This window comes from Anomaloglossus baeobatrachus, chromosome 6, assembly GCF_048569485.1.
Source record: "Anomaloglossus baeobatrachus isolate aAnoBae1 chromosome 6, aAnoBae1.hap1, whole genome shotgun sequence".
In the NCBI taxonomy this organism is placed as follows: Eukaryota; Metazoa; Chordata; class Amphibia; order Anura; family Aromobatidae; genus Anomaloglossus; species Anomaloglossus baeobatrachus.
In genome coordinates, this window is record NC_134358.1 from 122,397,709 (window position 1) to 122,419,567 (window position 21,859).

General features: G+C 43.5%; 1 protein-coding gene across 2 annotated transcripts in view; it reads right to left on the reverse strand.

The window, feature by feature from the left end:
* The window catches only part of MTFR1 (mitochondrial fission regulator 1), a 77,791-nt gene that overhangs the window by 38,065 nt on the left and 17,867 nt on the right, over window positions 1-21,859 (reverse strand). For both annotated transcript variants that reach the window (XM_075353229.1, XM_075353230.1), the window contains exons 2-5: window positions 11,212-11,276; window positions 8,185-8,330; window positions 6,040-6,138; window positions 1,205-1,317 (exon numbers count right to left, since the gene is read on the reverse strand). In XM_075353229.1, the coding sequence (XP_075209344.1) occupies window positions 1,205-1,317; window positions 6,040-6,138; window positions 8,185-8,250 (278 nt within the window). In that variant the 5' untranslated portion in view covers window positions 8,251-8,330; window positions 11,212-11,276. The remainder of the gene's footprint in view (window positions 1-1,204; window positions 1,318-6,039; window positions 6,139-8,184; window positions 8,331-11,211; window positions 11,277-21,859) is intronic.

Below are 21,859 nucleotides of genomic sequence, written 5' to 3' on the forward strand. Positions count from 1 at the left end.
GCCTCTCTTAGGCTAGGTTCACATTTCCATTGTTTTGCATGAGTCACATGCGTTGCTTGACGCATGTGACTGATGCGTTGTACAATGGATGACAAAGAACAGAAATCATTGTCGGACTCCGTTGTGTGCGGGGGGCAGAGCGAGAGGGGGCGGAGCGAGAGGGGGCAGAGCCGTGGCGCTGAGGACGTCAGTGCTACGGGGACTGCAAGGCTGGGGACAAGTGAGTGTGTGTGTGTGAGTGTGTACACATGCGGAGTGCGGGAGGGGGCGGAGCCGAGTGGGGAAGTGTCGGCTTCCTTGCACACGTATCCAGGGTAAATATCGGGTAACTAAAAGCAAAGCACTTTTTGCTTGGTTACCCGATATTTATCTTGGTTACCAGCGTACACCGCTTAGCGCTGGCTCCCTGCACACGTAACCACTGAAAATATCGGGTTACTAACCAAAGCGCATTGTTTGGTTACCCGATGTGTATCCTGGTTACGGGGGCGGGGAGCCAGAGAGCATGCGCAGCAAAATCCTATGGATTGCACTGCTCAAAAAATGTTACAGGCTGCGTTGCTCCCGCCCGGCGGTCAGTTAAAAAACGACTGACCGCGACGCAGCGGATGCAACGCAGCATCATCAGTCGCAATCCGTTACTAATAGAAGCCTATGGGGAAAAACTGGAGTCCTGCAAAATATTTTGCAGGATACCGTAATTCCTCAAGGCGACGGATTGTGACTGATGCAAAACAACGGAAGTGTGAACCTAGCCTATGCTGGGATGCGTACACCTGACTTCAGAGGCACACTGACGCTGCTGAAATGAGGCGTGCACATGCACAAGATTTCCAGGAGCTGTGTTAAAGCCGGCTCTTTGAAAATCATGTTATCACACCCACAGGGACGTGATAACTTTGAGAGTGGGCCAACTAGGCCAGGGAAACCATGCCTCTTTGACTAGTCAGGGCCCTAATTTGCATGTGAAAATGGAGGTAATCAATGTTTTGGGGTTTTTTTACACATTGATTTAGAGAATTATGTTATACAGGGCTGCTTAGGAAGGGAATTTTGACCTGCAAATGTGAATATGCTGCTGGCTTTTATGGCAAAAGTGACCGGACAGGTTCCCTGTAAGGACAAAAGACAATAAAACTAAAAGGAAACAGGAAGGAATTAAAAAATAATGGGAGTTTACCTTTTACCATAACACACCACTCACCTGAGTCTCGCATGCGTTTCTCCCTCCTCGTCTGCAAGCCATCCTACATCAGCAAATGTGGCTACGGCTCCGCTTGGACTGCTGCTATTTAGTGTGACGGGATATGGAATAAGCTGCAATAAAAGGAAACGTCTCTAATTAGGATAGATAGGCAGGGAAACATTACTCCAGCACCAGCCATGTCTTATGTAGATGCACTGCATCCAATGATTATCGGGAAACAAGGAGTTATTGTAAGGGCTGAGTTATCATATACCCAGAGTACGGCATGCAGTAGATGGCTATTACCACTTGTAAATCACCAGTGCTTAGTGGAAGATCTCAATGTTATCAAATATAAAAAAGATGACATATTCAGAACGGGAAAATAATTAAGGTGATTAATTTGCTCACGTCACAAGAAACACAGAGCACTGAAGGATACTGGCTACTGGCGTCTGAGATGTGGCAAACCTTTCAAAAAGTACAAAATATGTTTTGGTATAACGAAGCATAGGAGCACAAATCACAGGATATATGTTGTGTGCACCAAAAAGCCATATGAACGATATTAAACACAAACAAAACATAATAGTAATGTGAGTAAAATGAAGGATTAGGTAAAACAATACACAATATCCACACCTCACTAGTACAGGCATATACACACACATGCACGAGAACACCGGGAACATGCAGCACTAGGAGCACTGACCTACGGGGGCTCAGCGGATCGCTCCTTCATAGAATAGATGATGCAGTTGTAGAGAGACAGGAGTTGTAGAGGGTTTAGTGCAAGATACATGTATACAGAGACATTTTCATTACCAAGACATTTTTGTTTCCTTGCTCCCTATTTTTTTGGGAGTGCAAATATCTTCTGAAAATTTGTATAACAATATAAACAATGGGTGAAAAAATTTGACTGTCACTATTTAAGTAAATATATTTCCATATATTTTATTTCTCACTAGGTGTCGGTAACAATCCATACAATCCACACTAGCAAAGAAATCAAATCATAGATGTCCCTAAATTTAGTGATGTGCTAGAATGAAAAATGACACAGGGAACAAGTATTGAACACGAAAGATGCAAAAAGCAAGCTGAAAGGAGAGAAGTGTGATCTGGGCATGCATGCCCCGACTGCTGTCACTCACAGAGAGGAAGCCCCTCCCCCACCAGTGATGTGCCCTGCTCAGTTTATCCGATTCCGGGCTCTAGTGTTGAGCGAGTAGGTAACTATTCGTACTCGCTATGCTGTAAGCAGATCTCTCAGCGGCTCCTATATTGATGTTCTAGCTTTGATCCTTCCAGTTTGGAGCCCGGTAGTGTTGAGCGAGTAGGTAACTATTCGTACTCGCTATGCTGTTAGCGGGTACTGTCCTCTACTCGCATATATGTTAAGAGTAGCGGGCGCAAAGTAAGTCAATGGGAAACACTCACTAAGTAGCGAGTAACCCGAAAGCTGTACTATGCGCTACTCACACGAAAAGTACGGCTTTCAGGTTACTTGCTACTTAGCGAGAATTTCCCATTGACTTTCATTGCGCCAGGTACTCGTATCAAATATGCCAGTAGTGGACAGTATTCGCTAACAGCATAGCAAGTATGAATAGTCAACTACTCGCTAAACACTACCGGGCTCCAAACTGGAAGGATCAAAGCTAGAACATCAATATAGGAATATAGGAGCCGCTGAGAGATCAGCTTACAGGAGCAGGGTAGGTAGCTGAAGTATATTGGGAAAGTGTTACTGGTTAGGACAAACGAAAGGGAATCCCATTAGTAGTGGAAACTCTTTAGGGAGCTAAAGCTCAGAGTTCATAGAAGGAGCCTATGGAACCCTCAGGGTTTGAATAGTGTTTGTGTGAAAGAATGGACCAACATCACACCTGAGCAATGCATACAACTAGTTTCTCCATAAAAGAGGAATCTTTAAGCCATCATCACCAAGAAAGGTTTTTGAATGAAGGCATGTTCATTACTTTTTCCCTGTGTTGTTTCTCATTATTACACATTGCTAAAATTTGTGGATGTCTATGATTTGATTTCTTTGCTGTGTGGATTGTATGGGTTGTTATTAACGACTGATGATACATTCATTTCAATGACACCTCTAGGAATATATTACCTTAGAAAATTGGTGATGTGTTCAATACTTATTTCACCCACTGTAGATTTCAACAAAAACATTACATCAGGTTTATTCATGATGCTGGCAGTTGCACATGAAGTTCGAGCCTAAAGTGACTGTTTCGAGGGCCGGTCTAGTCTTTGTATTATATCAGAACAACAATAACTTTGCTACACAATTGGAAATTGTAAGTGAACCTCCGAATATATAGTGAAATGATAGTAGCACAGGAGTGTGCACAATCCTTTTTCTAAATTCATTGCACAGTGGACTGTTTCCAGAAAACAGCAGCCTGGCTATGGCCTATGCTGCAAACTGCTGAAGAGCCAAAGCTTCCGAATTCAGCCTCGTAGCATCACATTACATCCTGCTGGATTCAGGGCAGGACGCTCCATGTCCTGGTGCATAGACATGAGCAGTGAACAGCGCGGCTGCGGCTGCTCTGCGCCACCATTTAGAGGCAGAGGCACGATTTATCAAAAATGGAGTAATTTGCAACAAATATTTAGTATACTCATTTCAGCAACGCCACTCTATGTCCAACTAATGAACATTAATCATGACATTTTACACAAATTGCACTTCATACGTTTATTGTACAAATTGTAACTTTTTTTAATATGTGCTGTTTTTACACAAACTAATGATAGCAATGAGCAGGAGACCAAGTGTTAAATCCCATAAGTTAACGTAAAAAAATTGTAAGCAAATTGTGACCTTTTTATGCATGTTAAAACTGGTGGCAATATAAATGTGTATGTTTAACGCCTTTTGTAAGACGGCTATGCTCTGTTAGGAAATCTAAGGTGGGTTCACACTACGCGGGCAAAGTAAGCTTTTTTTTCCGCTGCGTTGCAGCTTTACCCCAATTAGGAATAATCATGCCAAAAATAAAGGAGCGACACAACAATCCTGTGCACAGTAGAAACTGAAAGATTATGGGCAGTGCCCACCACGTCTGGTCAGTAGATGACATCTATTCTCTGGAATCCAAAAGATTTGCAGGGGGTTCAAGCAATACAAAGCTTGTGGTCATCCAAACCGACAAAGAAAATGAAGTTATACTGCGGTTTAGATATAAAACTTCACCAATTTATTAGTACAGCTTACAAGGTTCCAGGTACATTAAACATGTTACATCAAGGCAAAAACAGAAGAAGAAGTTTGGACCAAGAACCCAGTCATAGCTGTCCAAACTGAGCCACCACTTTAAAAGGAATCTGTCAGCAGGTTTGTGCCCACATATTCCTATGTAATCTGAAGCCAGCATGCTGTAAGGGTTAACACAGATTTCAGCCATGTGTCTCTTATCACAAAGTGTGTTTTTGTTGATCTGCAATGTTAGTTTAAGCTTCCTTAGGGTGATCATTAGTGGACTGAGGAGCCTCAAGGCAGACTCCACCCCCTCTGTGATTAGCAGCTTCCATCTGTAGAAATGTACACTGAAAGCCTGATGTATGAGGGGACAGCTTTTTAAGCGCTACTGCTTGACAAAAACTAAAGTCTTTAATTGTGTGAAAACGGCAGCACCCAGTAATCTAAGGCGTGTTTCACACATAAGCGTGTGTCCCATCAGCGTGTGTCCCATCAGCGTGTGTCCCATCAGCGTGTGTCCCATCAGCGTGTGTCCCATCAGCGTGTGTCCCATCAGTGTTTGGATGCCAAAACCAGGAGTAGAATTTAGAGAGAAAAACTATAATTTAAAGACCGACACCTGTTCTGTGTTTTGGCATAAAAATACTGATGAAATACTGATGCCAAACACTGATGCAAAATACTGATGTGTGAAATAGGCTTAAGTGATACATTGTTGGGTTCAGGGTCTCTTTGCCTACATTATACTGCTTTCAGGTGAGGTAGCAAAAACCTGCTAGCAGATTCCCTTTAAATGAAACAAGAATAGAAATAAGGTCATAACTATTCCTCCCCAGATACATAACACCTTACATAGGCCGGTCACATCTTCCGCAGGTTTGCACTGTGCCCAAATTTGTACTTTTCCGTCCGTACAATACGGTCACTGTCTTGTGATTAACACTTAGGATGTAAGAACAAAGATGTAATTGTCTGACTTCCCTACCCGAGTATTTACAGTGCTCCCACGTTCCCTCTATAGTCTCCTGAATGATCTGCAGAGGACACCAAGGAGCTAAAATTCTTCTGTCACCTACACAAATATAGCTACACTATTGTGCATTATAGGGGACTTTGCGTGTGTGGTAGTATTTCCTAAGGCTGCTGACACTGCAGATCTGGTGATGTTGGCTCAATAGCATCAGGTGTGATCACGTTTTTTGTACGCGAAAAATGGCCAGATTTTCAGCGGTGTTTTGGATCAAGTGTTCTTCGGTATATCTGTTTTCACAATCAGCGTTTCATCAGTTATATTTTTGGCATATGAGGTTTCTCAAGCTTTTCTAAACCAAGCATTAACACTCGGACAGACACAAATGGAATTTGAGTGCTGTCTGATTTTTTTCTTCATGGACCCACAGACTTGCATTGGTGAGTGTGATCCGCAAGTCGGATCAAAATGTACACATCTGTTTTTGTGCAGTCCACTCGGTTCACAATGAAAAAAAAAAACAAAAAAAAACACATGAGCAGCCCCATAGACATTTCTCATAGACTTCTCAGTGACAAAGCCAAATAAAACTTCTGCATGACACACAGACACCTGAATGAGGACTTGTATCTTAAGGAAGGAGAGGTCTCATACCTGGAAATGAACTCGTGGGGACTGGATGATTGGCAGGTTGGAGCCAATTTTTCGGACTATACTTCGAGATGAACCGTAAGATTTTCCTGACCAAAATGCCTGAAATAACATACAAACTACTTGAAAAACTGAAAACATATGAAAAATTGAGATGGAGTCAATGAGAATTACTGCATTTTATTGTCATTTTTTTAAAGTTTGTTCATAATATCAGATTCATTGTTTTTGTTAAGTTATAAAGAAAAGAAAAACTACACAAACACCACACATCATAGGTGAATAGTATACAGCACGTCACATGTCTGCGAGTGACAAGACAGGTAAATCTTACACTACAGCTTTTACATAGCCAGAAACTGGTCATCACGAAGCTGACCATCTACCAGGCTCAGCACATCAGCTCCAAACAGCAGGTAACGTGACCTGATCACTGAGTTTAATGAAGTCACCTGAGGTCAAGTTACCTGTGGTCACAGATGGAGGGCCGTGGGAGTCTCCATCTGTGACCACAACTAACCTGAGTGACATCATTGCTTATCGCAGAGGCTCAGTCTCTGCCTGAACATACAGAGGGTGGTCATGTTCTATGGCTGCCTCCGTCACTTCAGATGTAGCAGAGCTGGGATCGTCGTGGGACCTTGTGTGCATTCCGTCAGACTTTCAGAGGTATTTTTGGGGTTGATAAAGGGGTGAAAGAGGATAGTTTTTCGCCTTTTACTTCAAATATAGGATTTTTTTTTTAAGGTTTGAGTTTATTTCTTTTCACTTACAGATTAATAATGTGGGGGTCTCATAGACCCTTCCCATTATTAATATAGGGTTTAGTGGCAGCGGTGAGCTGTCAATGTCTTATTACCATGATTGCCACCGCACCAAGGCAATCAGGCAGAGCTGGGTAAAGTTCTGGGATTGTCGCCTCTAATGGATGCGACATCCTGGGCGGCTGCAGGCTGCTATTTTTAGGCTGGGTGGCCCAATAATCATGGGTCTACCCATCTTGAGAATACCAGACTCCAGCTGTCGGGCTTGATCATGGTTGGGTATCAAAATTGAGGGCAGGAAAGCCGCACACCGTTTAAAATTATTTTTTTTAAATTAAAAAAAAAAAAAAAAAAAAAAGCATGCGGTTCCTCATTTTGATACACATCCAAAATAAGCGCACAGCTGGGGGTTGCACCCAGATGCTTAATCTGTGCCGGGCATCATAATATTGGGGGGACCCTACGCCATTTTTTTTTTGTATTTAATTATTTCTACATCACTATAGTGAAACCCAGACAGGGTCTGTGATTGGTTGCAGTCAGACGTGCTGTCACACAGGCTGGGGGCGCATCTGACTGCAACCAGACACTGGTAGACAGGGAAAGGCATCAATATGCATAAGATTAATAAGCGACCACAGAAGAAGAATGAGCATCCTCGAGAGCAGTGTGACAGCCGCGCCAGAGACTAAGAATAGCGCGCTTGCTCCAATCCCCCATCCTTCCTACCACCATTTTTAAGAGTTGACTTCTGGTCCTCAGACTTATATGGGGACCAGCATCCAGCCAGATAACTGGGATCAATTCTGGGTATCAGAGTCCGCCCATCACTACTTGTGGTGTGAACACCCGTGGCAAAAACGCTAAAAAGAATGGACATGCTCATGCTTTCAAAAACCAAGGAGGTGTTTTGTGTGTGTGCATGAGATTTCTGGAATCTCAGACTTTGCTAGGACAGTGAAGGCAGTGTTTTATTAGCATGGATTTGCATAAAACCAAGGCAAAAATCATGCTAAAAAACGCAGCAAAAACGTCCTGTGTGAACCTAGTCTAACCATTCACTGGACAACCATTAGCATCTCACTACTGAACACACAAATGAGTTGAATGATCTTTATATGTGAAGGATCAATATTTACAAATAATCTACTGAGCATTATTGGGCACTTTGTGTTTATTAGCACTCGTAGTCACTCCGGACATAACGGAGATCGCTTCTTGACATCTTTTCTACACAATAACTGGCTCTTTAATTCTTTATTGCAATACTTATTGGATTTCCAGTAAAGTATTATGGCCTTGTAAATCAGCTGTCATATATGATGTAGCTAATCTGCATGAAGCACTTGGTAAACGCTCCCTGAGACGAGACGGCAGGACTTACCGATTCCATGTTGTGGGATACTTGCTGTAGAACCATCCTAAGCAGACGTAAGAGCCAGTGCAGCATCGGACAGCAGTAAATCTTTCCACTGGGAGCCCGGTATACACAGACTGGGGGTGCTGGGAAGCTGCTGTTCCATAGTCACGCTGGAAAGATAAATAAACTGTAAATCTGCCGGCCCTATAAGGAGAGCAGTGCGGCTTACGGCACCCGAGGAAACGGCGGGAAACCACATTCAACTTATTTTTAGAATTTGTTCATAACGGTTGTAAAACGGCAAATTTGATGTCACCGCTGGAAAAGCTACGTTCATGTATTTCCAGGTCTGTGCAGGAAATAAATAATGGACCAACAGATTCACTGGTAAAAATGTATATTGGAGGACATGAATTATCACCTCTTCTATCTGACCACTATATACCTCCAACCTGACAGTACACTAAAACTACTCCGTGACCAGGACATTTTTCGTTTTTCCAATTTACTTTTTTTTCCCTTCCCCACCCCACTCCTTCCAAAAGCCGTAACTTTTTTTTTACATCAAATTAGTTGTATGAGAGTTTGTTTTTTATGGGATGAATTGTAGTTTTTAATGACACCATTTAATTTAACACTAGAAGTCCCAGGAATTTCGAGCTCTATAGGGTTCTAATGGTAGAAATATTAAATGACCCCTCTCTGGGACTTCTAGTGTTAGTGTTAAAGGGCGGTCTGAAGGCTGAAGAAATATTAGTTTAAACCTCAATTTATTGCCCCAATCTTATCTAACTTCTAATATGACTGCATGAAAACTTCTCTACCCTTCCATCATTGTACAATAACTGCTATTGATTTTTTTTCCCTACTTCCAGTCTGAAGACACTTTGTTTGAAAATCCCAGTGCATGCTGGGATAATAATAATTGTATTCATTTATATAGCGCTATTAATTCCACAGTGCTTTACATACATTGGCAACACATTCCCCATTGGGGTTCACAATCTAGAGTCCCTATCTGTATGTCTTTCAAGTGTGGGAAGAAACCAGAGTACCCGGAGGAAACCCACGCAAACACGGGGAGAACATACAAACTCCTTGCAGATGTTGTCCTTGGTGGGATTTGAACCCAGGACCCCAGCGCTGCAAGACTGCAGTGCTAACCACTGAGCCACCGTGCCGCCCGGATATTCAAACAAAGTGTCATCAGGGGACAGAGGCTGCGGTCACTGCATCAGCCTCTGTCCCCTCCCTGGAACAAAGAGTCATTAGTGACACTTGTTTCAGGGGCTGGTCCCTACGCACTGTCGTTAAGCCATTTGCACAGTGATAGTGCGCTGTGTGTTGCCAGTTTAGAGCAGTATTACCAGCAACACAGCAGAGCGCACAGTTTGTCAGAATACTCAGCGACATTCAAAGAACAGCACCGCCCCAACAAGTGACGTCTATTGTGAGGGCGGCGCTGGTCTCTGAACGCCGCCAGATACAGCACAATCGAACTTTATTTTTCATATCGAGAGAGTGCAGTCATGTGAACCAGCCTGTGTGTGAACCTAGCCTTACCAAACACTGAACTGAGTGACCCTGGTCCAACAATATCTACTGCTCTGTTACTAAAAAGTCCAATTGGCTCCTGTCTCCTATAATTTATATTATTTTCTTCAGCCCTGTTAATTACTCTAACCTCTCAAATTATTAGCATGGTGAAATATACTATTTTAATGTATTCTGGACTATGGCCGACACGTCACTGGCTATAGATTGGCATATGTTTGGTGACCATCCTGCCATTCACCACTAGGTAAAGTTATTAAAGGGGTGGTCTGATGGCAAAAGAAAATCTTATTTTATTCTATTTGATGCTATAATCAAAGCTATTTTGTAATACACTTTTTTTTTTTTTTTTTAGATTTCCTGTCTGAAAACGATTAGTTTGAGAATCCCAGTGCATGCTGTGATACTAAAACAAAGAGTCATCAGAGCAAGGTGCAGAGGGTGTAGTCACTGTCTCAGCCTCTGCCTCCTCCCTGAAACAAAGCGTCATCAGGGTGCAGAGTTTGTCTGGGGCAGTGACCACATCCTCTGCCTCCTCCCTAACACAAGAAGTCATTAGTGATGCTTGTTTCAGGGGCTGGTCTGGTCCCTGTGCACTGTCATTAAGTGATTTGCATAGTAATAGTGCGCTCTGTGTTGCCAGTTCAGATCAGTAGAACTGGCAACAGAGCACACTGATTGTCAGAGTACCCAGTGGCGTTTAAAGACTAGCACCACCCCCATAAGTGATGTCAATTGTGAGGGCGGCACTGGCTTCTGAACACAGTCAGATACTCTGACAAAGCGCATTAACAATGCATGCTGCTCTGTTGCCGGCTCTGCTGATCTGAACAGGCAACACAGAGCGCACTGTCACTGTGCAAATCGCTTAATGACAGTGCGGACCAGACCAGCCCCAAAACGAGCGTCACTGATGACGCTTCCTTTCATGAAAACACAGAGGGTGTGTCAGTGACTGCAGTCTCTGCCTCCTGATAATATTTGGTTAGAGTATTGCAGCATGCACTGGAATTCTCAAATGAAACGTCAGACAGGATATAGAAAAAAAAAATAAATAAATAGTAGCTAGAGAGTGTAGTCAGGAAAGGGTAGAGAATTTTTAATGAAGAAATATTACAAATTAGTTTAGATTGGGGTACATATAAGTTTTTGCACTCTATTTATTGCAGGTGCAACAAGATATGGTGAAAAGGCAGATGGGTATCAAAATGACATCCTTGCCAAGATCGCACCACTTCAATGCCGCTGCCTGAGTTGTAAACAGCAGGGATCTGAGCTGGCTCTGATCACTGCTGTTTAGAGGCAGATGTCAGCTGGATAACACGGCCAGCACCGGCTGTGTAATTGCTTGGACTCCCCCATACACATGCACTGGACATCTCCCATATATGTACGGTAGATATTGGGAAGAGCAGAAACATAAAAAAGACCATATTTTGTGACTAATGCACTATCGGGAGTGGTATTTGTTTCCCTCCCAGTAAATAATATCCATACCTTAACCGGATTCTCTGCACTCTGGACACACAATCAGCAATGCATTTTCAGGGTTATCACAATACCTAAAAAAGAAAAGAAATGCATCAATGATGAGAATGATGCGGCTCACAACAATCTAGCCCTAATGTACAATTGGTGGAGACAAGTAAAACTTGTTGGACCTTTGACTTAATAACTTATGTAACTATATTACTAGTAATTCTGCGTTCAGTAGACCTATTAATATGCAAATATGCAGGAAAGAAAATAATTTTTAAGAATAGAAAGGTTCAAATTTTAACCAAACCGCATACAAAACAAAAATAACACAAAAAACCCTTGTTGGTAGTAAAGTGTGAACAGGTTTCTTTTTTTATGCGTTTTTGAGTGCAGATGTCACAAAACCTGAAGGGAATCTTTATGCCAGCAAAGTCAATGAGAATTGTGTAGCCCTGTGCGCACGTTGCTTATTTTACACTTGCAGATTTGGTGCAGAAAATAATCTACAGCATGTCGATTCCTTCAAGGGTTATGCAGTGTTTTTAGTCACCTATTGACTTCAATGGGTGACATATATATATATATATATATATATATATATATATATATATATATATATATATATATATATATATATATATATATATATACACATACATACATACACAGACCAAAAGTTTGGACACACCTTCTCATCTCTAGGACAACTATTAGGAGGAGACTTTGTGCAGCAGGCCTTCATGGTAAAATAGCTGCTAGGAAACCACTGCTAAGGACAGGCAACAAGCAGAAGAGACTTGTTTGGGCTAAAGAACACAAGGAATGGACATTAGACCAGTGGAAATCTGTGCTTTGGTCTGATGAGTCCAAATTTGAGATCTTTGGATCCAACCCCCGTGTCTTTGTAGAAAAGGTGAAAGGATGGATTCTGCATGGCTGATTCCCACCGTGAAGCATGGAGGAGGAGGTGTGATGGTGTGGGGGTGCTTTGCTGGTGACACTGTTGGGGATCCATTCAAAATTGAAGGCATACTGAACCAGCATGGCTACCACAGCATCTTGCAGCGGCATGCTATTCCATCCAGTTTGCGTTTAGTTGGACCATCATTTATTTTTTAACAGGAAAATGACCCCCAAACACACCTCCAGGCTGTGTAAGGGCTATTTGACTAAGAACGAGAGTGATGGGGTGCTACGCCAGATGACCTGGTCTCCACAGTCACCAGACCTGAACCCAATTGAGATGGTTTGGGGTGAGCTGGACCACAGAGTGAAGGCAAAAGGGCCAACAAGGGCTAAGCATCTCTGGGAACTCCTTCAAGAGAATGCCAAGAGTGTGCAAAGCAGTAATCAAAGCAAAAGGTGGCTACTTTGAAGAACCTAGAATATAAAGACATATTTTCTATTTCACACTAAGTATTTCATTCCACATGTTTTCATTTATAGTTTTGAGGTCTTCAATGTGAATCTACAATTTTTAGAGTCATGAAAATAAAGAAAACTCTTTGAATTAGAAGGTGTGTCCAAACTTTTGGTCTGTACTGTGTGTCTGTGTCTGTGTAATATACCGTATTTTTCGGACTATAAGACGCACCCTGGTTTTAGAGGAGGAAAATAGGAAAATAAAATTTTAAGCAAAATATGTGGTGAGGATCTGCTGCTGACACTGTTATGGGGTAATGTCCTGCTCATATACTCCCCATGCTGCTCATATACTCCCCATGTTGCTCATAATAAACCCCTATCCTGCTTATATACCCCCATCATCCTGGTGTATGGCCGCATCCTGTGGCACATAAAAAAAAAAAAATAAACTTTCATATTCACCTTACCTCACCTCACTCCCTGCAGCACCGCTCCTCTTACCGTCTATGTCAGCGGCAGCGCCGCTGAGTGGAGCCGTCCCCGTTCCCCTGCAGCATCACGATCTCCTCCTGTCTGTGCCGGCGGCTGCGTGTGGACACATGCGCACAGCGATGACGTCATCGCTGTGCGCGCCGCTAGTCTCCACGCAAGTCAGCTGACTGGAGGAGACAGGAGGAGATCGCGGTGCTGCAGGGGAACGGTGAGTACTGTACACTGATTCACTGCCCCCCGCACTGATGATGATGTTCGGGGAGAAGTGAATATAGCCGCACATGATCACTCCAGGCTGCAGTTGCCAGGGGTGATCATGCGGGCCGGCTGTTTATCCCTCACCCATCATCCCGCCCACCTGTCAGTGCATCTTCAGCGCTGAGAGATGATGGGCGGGAGGATGGGCGTGCATATTAAATGAGCGGGTCCACGTGGTCACGGCAGGCTGCTACAGCCTGCTCGTGCCCCCGATGACCCGCTCCATCGCAGAACCCTCATTCCCCGCAGCCCTATATTCAGACCATAAGACGCACCCCCCACTTTCCCCCAACATTTGGGGGGAAAAGAGTGCGTCTTATGATCCGAAGAATACGGTATATATCCAAAATAGGTGAAAATTGCAGAATTTTTGTTTTTTTTTACATTTAAGTATGCACAGTAATATGCTTACGTGAAATGGGAATGTCCACCCTTACAATATTGATGACCTATTCTTCTGATCGATCGGGGTATCGAGTGACAGATCCCCAGCTGTCAGCTGTTCTCAGATTTGCCCAGATGTAAACAGTGAACTGGACAGGACAGCACCGCTCCATTCGCTGTATGGGGGTCGTTACAGAGAACTGCAGCTCAGCTGCTATAATAGGAGCTGTTCTACAGAAATCACCACTCAGAGAATGGAGCGGTGCTGTCCCGGTCCATTTCACTGTTTACAGCTGATCAGTGGGGGTACTGGGTTACAGATTCCCACCAATCTGTTATTGATACCCTACCTTAGAATAGGGTATCAATAAAATAAAGCCTGACAACCCCTTTAAACCCTTTTTCCCCTTTAAGATAATTGCATTTTTACACCATTAGGCCATGTGCCACGGGACAATGTACCCGCGGACTTTTCCGCAGGTTTCCTGCAGCTGATCCCTGGAAACTGCAGCTATTCATTTTGCTGCGGTACACCTGCGGGACAAGTGCGGAAATACCTGCGAAAGTCTCGGCCTCTATCTCCATAGTAGAAAGGCAGAAATTCCGCAGCTATTTCCGCATGGACTAATTGACATGCAGTTACGTGCGGCTGCGGGACGTCCGCAGCATATTCCACAGCCGCATATACCGCAGCATTGATACAGCACTCCCCAAATTCCTTAGGATAACATGGGGAGTGTGTACTTGCGCAAACCTGCAAATTTATCTAGAAAATCCAGATAAATCCACAGGTTTTCCGCGGCAAAAACAGCGGGTACATTGTCCTGTGGACACATAGCTTTAAAGCTATCTTAGGCCTAATTCAGGCTTCAGTTTAAAACATCCTTATTTTTCATGGATACAACTTGCATTCATTATAGTTTATGGGGCTGTTCAGATGTCTGTTCTTTTTGTGCAATGGTGTGATGTCACTTGTGGGGATGGCGCTGGTCTCTTCGAGCTGGGTATCCAGACAACATGCACTGACAGTGTGTTCTGCTCATTACTATTGATCAGAGCTGGCAACAGAGCGCGATGTCATTGTGCACATTGCACAAGGACTAGCCCAGCCTCCGATACAAACGTCACTGATGACGCTTTGTTTCAGGAAGGAGGCAGAAGCCTCTGCCCCCAGATGAAACTTCATTTGAGCATCCCAGCATGCACTGGGTTTCTCAAACAAGCGTTAATAAGTAAGTAGAAAAAAACCCTTCAATAGCAGTTTGTGGAATTAGGGAGGAGTATGGAACTTTTATTGCAAATATATTATACATTCATTTAGATTATGGCAATAAAAAGATAGGTAGTTAGATTAAAAATGTATTTGACCACCCCTTTAAGTCTATGGCAAGTGAGTCGCATGCAACTTGCAACCAGAATAAATATATCGAACATTGGAAACATTTGCATCTTGGTGTCACAGGTCGCAAAGCAACATCATAGATATTATTGCACACAATTTTGCACGTGTTGCTGGGATTTCAGTGTCACACAACACATCTGGTCATGTAGCCCTACATTATGTGTTTATGAGCACAGCTCTCTCCAGCCTGTTGAATTTCAGCTTTTCATGGGAATAGTGCACTCCTGATTGACTGACAATTCTTGCCAGTGACATTGTTGCAAACCTGTCAGACCTTTGTGCTCTCAAATGTCGCTAACAGAGGCACCTTTACCTCTGCAGCACTGGAGGGGTGCGGGGACTAAACCCGGACAGATCAGACGACCTACCTAAGGCTGCTTTCGCACATGCGGTTTTTGCTGAGCGGCACAATACGGCGCTTTGCAGAAAAACGCAACCGTTTTTTTTTATGCCAGTTGTCTTTTTTCCGCATAGACTTGCATTAGCGCCGTATTGTGCCGCATGGTCTTGCATTGCGTCCGTTTTTTGCCGGATGCGGCATATTTAGCCCATGCGGCGGCCGAATGTAACGTTGCCTGGCACTTTTTTTGTGCGGCGAAAAAACGCATTGCGCCGCATCCGGCGCGATTTACAATGCAGGCCTATGGACGCCATATGCGGTGTCCTGCGGCAAAAAACGCATCCGGCGGCCGGATGCGTTTTTTTGCACTGCGCATGCTCAGTATCAGGCTGCATCCGTCAAAAAACGGACGGGCTGCATGGAAAAACTTATGCAACGGATCCGTTTTTTTCGCCACATCTGTTGCATAGGTTTTTGAGCCGGATTGAGCCGCACTGCAAAAACCGGATATGTGAAAGCAGCCTTAGGCTATGTGCGCACGTTGCGTAATTACATGCAGTTACGCTGCGCTTTGTAGCGCAGCGTAACTGCATGCGTCCTGCGTCCCCTGCATAATCTATGGAGATTGTGCAGGGGCCGTGCGCACGTGACGTATTAGAGCGCATGGAATCGGCTTTTTTTTTGTCACTACGGACATTTTCTGCAGCGATTTGAAGCGCACGTGTGCTCTTCTGATCGCTGCAGAAATTTCTGCAGTGACTGTACGCAACGTGCGCACATAGCCTTAGCCAGCTTTAGAGCTGCCTTTTTGCAGCTCCTTGCCTAGGAGAGTGACCACTGCTGACAAACTGCAGAGGTGACTGTAACCTTGGTAACAAGTACTAAACAATAAGACTAATTCCCCTCATTCTCAACAACACATAGGCTTTTTTTTTATAATCGTAAACTGAACTGCTACTTGTTTTACAAGAACTTTGGAAATTTACAAATACAATTTCAGTCACCCCACAAATTGTAGGCAGCAGATCTTGTGCTCAGTACAATCGGGGAGGCAGGCGACAGCCACAGCAGGAGCTGAAATCACAGCGTCTAAGGTGTTTTGCTTGGACATCTTTACCTTTTTATTTCGTTCCCTAGAGAACAAAAACCTCAGTGTCATTTTCCAACCACAGTGATCACTGGATATGATACGTGTGGTTTTGGTTAGGTGAATTATTAACTGAAAAAATGTAAGAAATGTTAAGGTCATGTAGGAGGAAATATAAATGCACAGACAGTGCTAAATAAAGGATTCATAAGTCACAACAACATAAATGAAAAGTTACCATAATCCATAAGATAACCTGCTGATTGATGGCAATCTGACCGCTGCGAGCCTTAAAAGGTACTGTGAGACTCCGAAGAGCCCTGTCTCGAATGGAGCAGGTATGCATGATCGACCTCCACTCCATCAACCACCTATGGGGCCACTAGAGAAAAGAATACAGGGGTCCTCCTTAGGGTTCTGGAGCACCGGCCTCTAAAATCATTGTATATTCCAGGGGTTGGACACAGAGAACAAATTATGCCTTATTCGAAGGATAGCACATAAAAGGTTTTTTCCCAAAATAACACTGTAAAGAGCATTTCCTAGAACTATAGAAGAACCGTGAAAAGATAATATCTGTGTAATAAGACTTGGTGTGAGCATACACTAAGCGAAGAAGGGACACAATTGGGGGCTACATCTGTAAAAGCAAGTCCAGACATGGTGGACTATTTCACTCAATGGTGATGTATGGCTTTACAGTGGCATATGTCCTAGCCTTACGTCAGCGGAAACCGTCGGAAAATGCTCCCATAGTGTGAACTGCAGCTATAGATATGCAGCACATACCCACAGACATGGGAGACGTCTATGAATCATCATTGCACAAAACTGCACAGATCTGTCCACGATGATGGTCATGAGCTGATGAATCAGGGCGTCTGAGGAAACTATCATGAGTCACAGGGGTGTAGGTTCTTCCTCCAATATCCAGTTTACAAAACTAAAGACCTCTCACACCTTGTGCAGATTTCAGCAATTTACATTTAAAGGGAACCAATCACCAGGATTTTCGTATATAAGGTAAAGCCACTGCTATACTGGCACTATCAGGCTGATTCTATACATACCTGTAGAGGGCAGCTCCGATGTTTAGGTTTTGAAATCCAAGAAAGTGAAGTTTATAAAATGAGCTGCTTGTTGAGTGACAGCAGCAAAGGAGCAGATAATATATTAGTTATCCCCTCCCCCTGTTAGAATTAGCATAAGTATTATACGAACGATTCAGTTTGTCTAGCAGGACCTGTGTGAGGTCATACCCATGTGACCTGGTATCCAGCTTTGTTGGCTGAGGCCCCGCCCCTTCTGGTCACATGGGTATGACCTCACAGGTCCTGCAAGAGACAAACTGAATCGTTCATATAATACTTATGCTAATTCTAACGGGGAGGGAATAACTATGAATAAATAAATAATTTACCCTGCAAAGTTGTTAAAGGGAACCAATCGGTGTCATTTAATATCCTGTTTACACAAGCAGGTTGCTCTAGATGATTTGTAATAGATCACTCAGTGCACATATTGGCCATTCTTCTCCACAGCATGAGTCCAGGATTATGCACTGACAAAAACAATGATCCTTTGTGCACCAAAAATTATTTCCCCAATGAACAAGCAAAACAAGCAAAACAAGCAAAACAAAAGATCACAGTGATCAGCAGCCTGCTCACATTATCATGAAACGTGCGTTCCTAGGGATCAGGCACACAGAAAAGTGGTAGAGATGCGCGTGGGACCTCTGCACAGCAATATATTAGGTATTCTGACTGAATCCGACAGAAAAATATATTGTCCCAGATTCATCAAAAGTGGTGTTTTGCAGGCCAGTCTTGACGTGTGCAATGGGGTAAGATGCGCTAATTTCATTATGTGGCACTCGCTTCTATTAATTTCACGCAACTTACAACTACCATGTGCCACTGCCAGAAAGGTTACTACAGCCAGGGACTGGAGTACATTTCTGGTATATGTTATGATTAGTGATGAGTAGACTTGCAGATAACTGGGACCGACGGGTCTATGTTATCTAGTTATTAAAATCCGGTTCCGGCCCGGATTCCGGTCCCCATATAAGAATCCGGAGATTAAAAATGTTGATAGACGTGATGAGAGCTAGGACCAGGCGTGCTGTACTTAGTGAGGCTCTGCGTCAGCTGTACACCACTTCCAGGCCATGCATTCACTTCCGGGGCCGATAATTTACCTTCATTGCATATGCACTGCTTTCCCCACCCACCAGCGCCTGTGATTGGTTGCAGCCAGACGCACCCCCATACTGAGTGACAGCGTGTCAGCTGTTTCCAATCACAGATCAATGTCAAATGCTGCACACTCTAAATTGAAAATGCAAATCTCTTTATTATACACACAAATGCCAAGGACAGCAACACAAAACAGCGACTGAGGCTGGCTTCACATCAGCGGTATTTTGCCGCAAAACCAGATCTGGCGCAAATGCGTTTCACTTCCATTCTTCATTTCGAATGGACTCGCTGTTAGATGCGGTCACATGAAGTTTCGTGCGTCATACACAACTGTATGTGACCGCATCTTGCCGCGAGTCCATTGGAAATGAAGGATAGAAGTGAAACGCATTTGTGCAGGATCCAGTTTTGCAGCAAAATCCCGCTCATGTGAAGCCAGCCTTGACATTTCAAACTTTTGCGGTCTTATTCGTACAGTCGCTCTAAAAAGACAAATTGAAATTAATATAACAAATGGATGTAAAGTCAGTGGATACTGTATCCGCTCCATTTGTTACATTAATTTTAATTTCTGTCTTATTCTAGCGTAATTTACTTATTAGAGAGTAAATTATAAGACTGCAAAGAAATGAACATTATGATGGCGCTTCGTTTAAGGGAGGGGATAAAGGCTGTGACTGTGACTGCAGCCTTTGACCCCTTCTCTGATGGCGCTTTGTTTGAGGATCCCACCATGCACTGGGATTCCCAAAAGAATAGTCATCAGAGCAGGAAATAGAAAAGAAAAAAAAAAATGAACAGCAGTTAGTGTAGTTAGGGAACGATAGGGAATTTTAATACAAGAATATTAGAACACGCATAGATTATAGCTTTAAGTAGAAAGATTAAAATGAAAATTACTTTTGCATTCGGACTACCCCTTTAAGATCTCTAACAGTGTAAAAAAGCAATGACTCTAGAAAAACTTGATCTATCACATGAGCGCAGACTGCAGGAATTCAAGGTATGTTGTACATACAAGTCAAGAGACAAGAACATACCTGACTATAGCTGACTAGACAGACATTATAATGCTACATTATACCGTATATTGACAGTCCGAACCAGGACTCTGCACTTCTTGCCAAAAGTGTTAATTAATCCTATCAGAGGAAGCTACTTTAGAGCAGATTTTCCTGCTTTTACCTGATGAGTTCAAGCTTCTAGGCTAGTAAGGCTGCTTTCACACATCAGTTTTTTGCCATCAGGCACAATCCGGCAAAAACTAAAAAAAAAAACGGATCCGGCGTCTGTTGCCGCCGGATCTGTTTTTTCCTCCATAGACTTTCATTAGCGCTGGATTGTGCCGGATGGCCTTGCGTTCCATCCGTTTTTTGCCGGATCCTGTAAAATTTACTTGTCCGGCAGCCGGATGAAACGTTGAAGGGAACGTTTGTGTCCGGCAAAAAAAAAAACGGATCGTGCCGGATCCGGCGCCATACGGCGTGTCTTCTAATGGAAGCCTATGGACGACGGATCCGGCGTAATGCAGCAAAAAAAAAAAAAAAAAACGGATTCGGACGCCGGATCCGTTTTTTTGAACTGAGCATGCTCAGAATCACACCGGATCTGTCAAAAAACTAAAGGAACTGATGGAAAAAACTGATGCAACTGATCTGTTTTTTCGCTGGATCGTGCCTGATGCCAAAAAACTGATGTGTGAAAGCAGCCTAATACATATGTGTGAGAGCAGTGTCTGTATGGTAGGGCAATAACGGGAGAGGTTACATTCCACCCAGATGACACTTACCATCTCCTCCTGTGCACTGCTGTATATAGGTGTTTACCTGCTCTATAACAACACCATGCACATTAGATCAATATCAGACAAATTTAACGTTTTTGACAAAGCCGAGCACCCATCCAGTGGTAGTAACCTAACCCTACAGATACTGGATTTAAAAATGCTCAGTGTGGATAATCCACCAGCAGAGGTATCTCCCTATTATGAGCACCTTTGCCTGGCCGGGCGGCATATGTAGGTGGGGAAAGGCTTCTAAACAGCATGTTAGGCTTTAGATTTAGATCTTTGTTGCAAATTTTATTATACTTCATTAAAAATGGGGTTTTTTTTGGGTAAAAATGAAATCAAGTTTGACAAGGCCCAACAGGCCCTATTGTACCAGTCAATGAGGTGCGCTGGGCTTTGGTGGCATCTATTGTGTTACAGATCTACTTTCGTGATGTCACAACTGATATAAAGACATTATTAATATATATAAATAATAATGGTGTTGGTGCACTTTGAGCCTTTTTTGTTAGGCGTTCCCTGGCACCAGCCCATCAAACTGTAATCCCTTGAATGCTACCAAAGGAAAAAATATTATATTAGGGCAATTCTGTGCATGTAATTCACTGATATGCTAGGGAAACCGCAGTCTTCAGGCTCCGGCACTGAGACCAGATGTTCCTAAACTCTGGTCCCCATGGCCCCCAACAGATCATTCATGTTGTCCGGAGCTCCTCAGTGTTCACCGGATTAGAGAACCTGCACCAATTTCTGATGTCTTCTCAATAATACCATCACCTGCGCAAGACTAAAGGTGATCCTGGAAACGTGATCTGTTGGGGGCCGCGAGGACTGGAGTTTAGGAAAAACTGCATTAGACTAAAGCTAGCCAAACCTGCTGATTACTATTAATGTGTATGGAGCCCATCTGACAGTCTGTATGAATAAAGAAGATTCTGCCAGCCTACAACTTGAAATGCCCAATCATTATGTTCTCTGGAGATAAAACAAATGTCAACTGAAAGTATCTTGCTCTCCTCGTCCTATTGAAATCACTCAGCTGACTTGGAAAAGATGGCGGATGCTTCAACGTGCAATCTGGTATGTATGGGCCCATTTTATGTTCCCTACACAGATGTTAGACCAGACCTGGTGGGAATGGCTGGTAATGTCCAACCACCGCTAAAGAAAGAAGAGCATGCTAAAGCCTGCTTTACACGCTGCAATTAATCGTGCGATCGAACCGGCCCCCATCGTTTGTGCGGCACGGGCAACTTGTTGCCCGTGTCGTACAATGTTGTAACCCCCCGTCACACGGACTTACCTTCCAAACAACCTCGCTGTGGGCGGCGAACATCCACTTCCT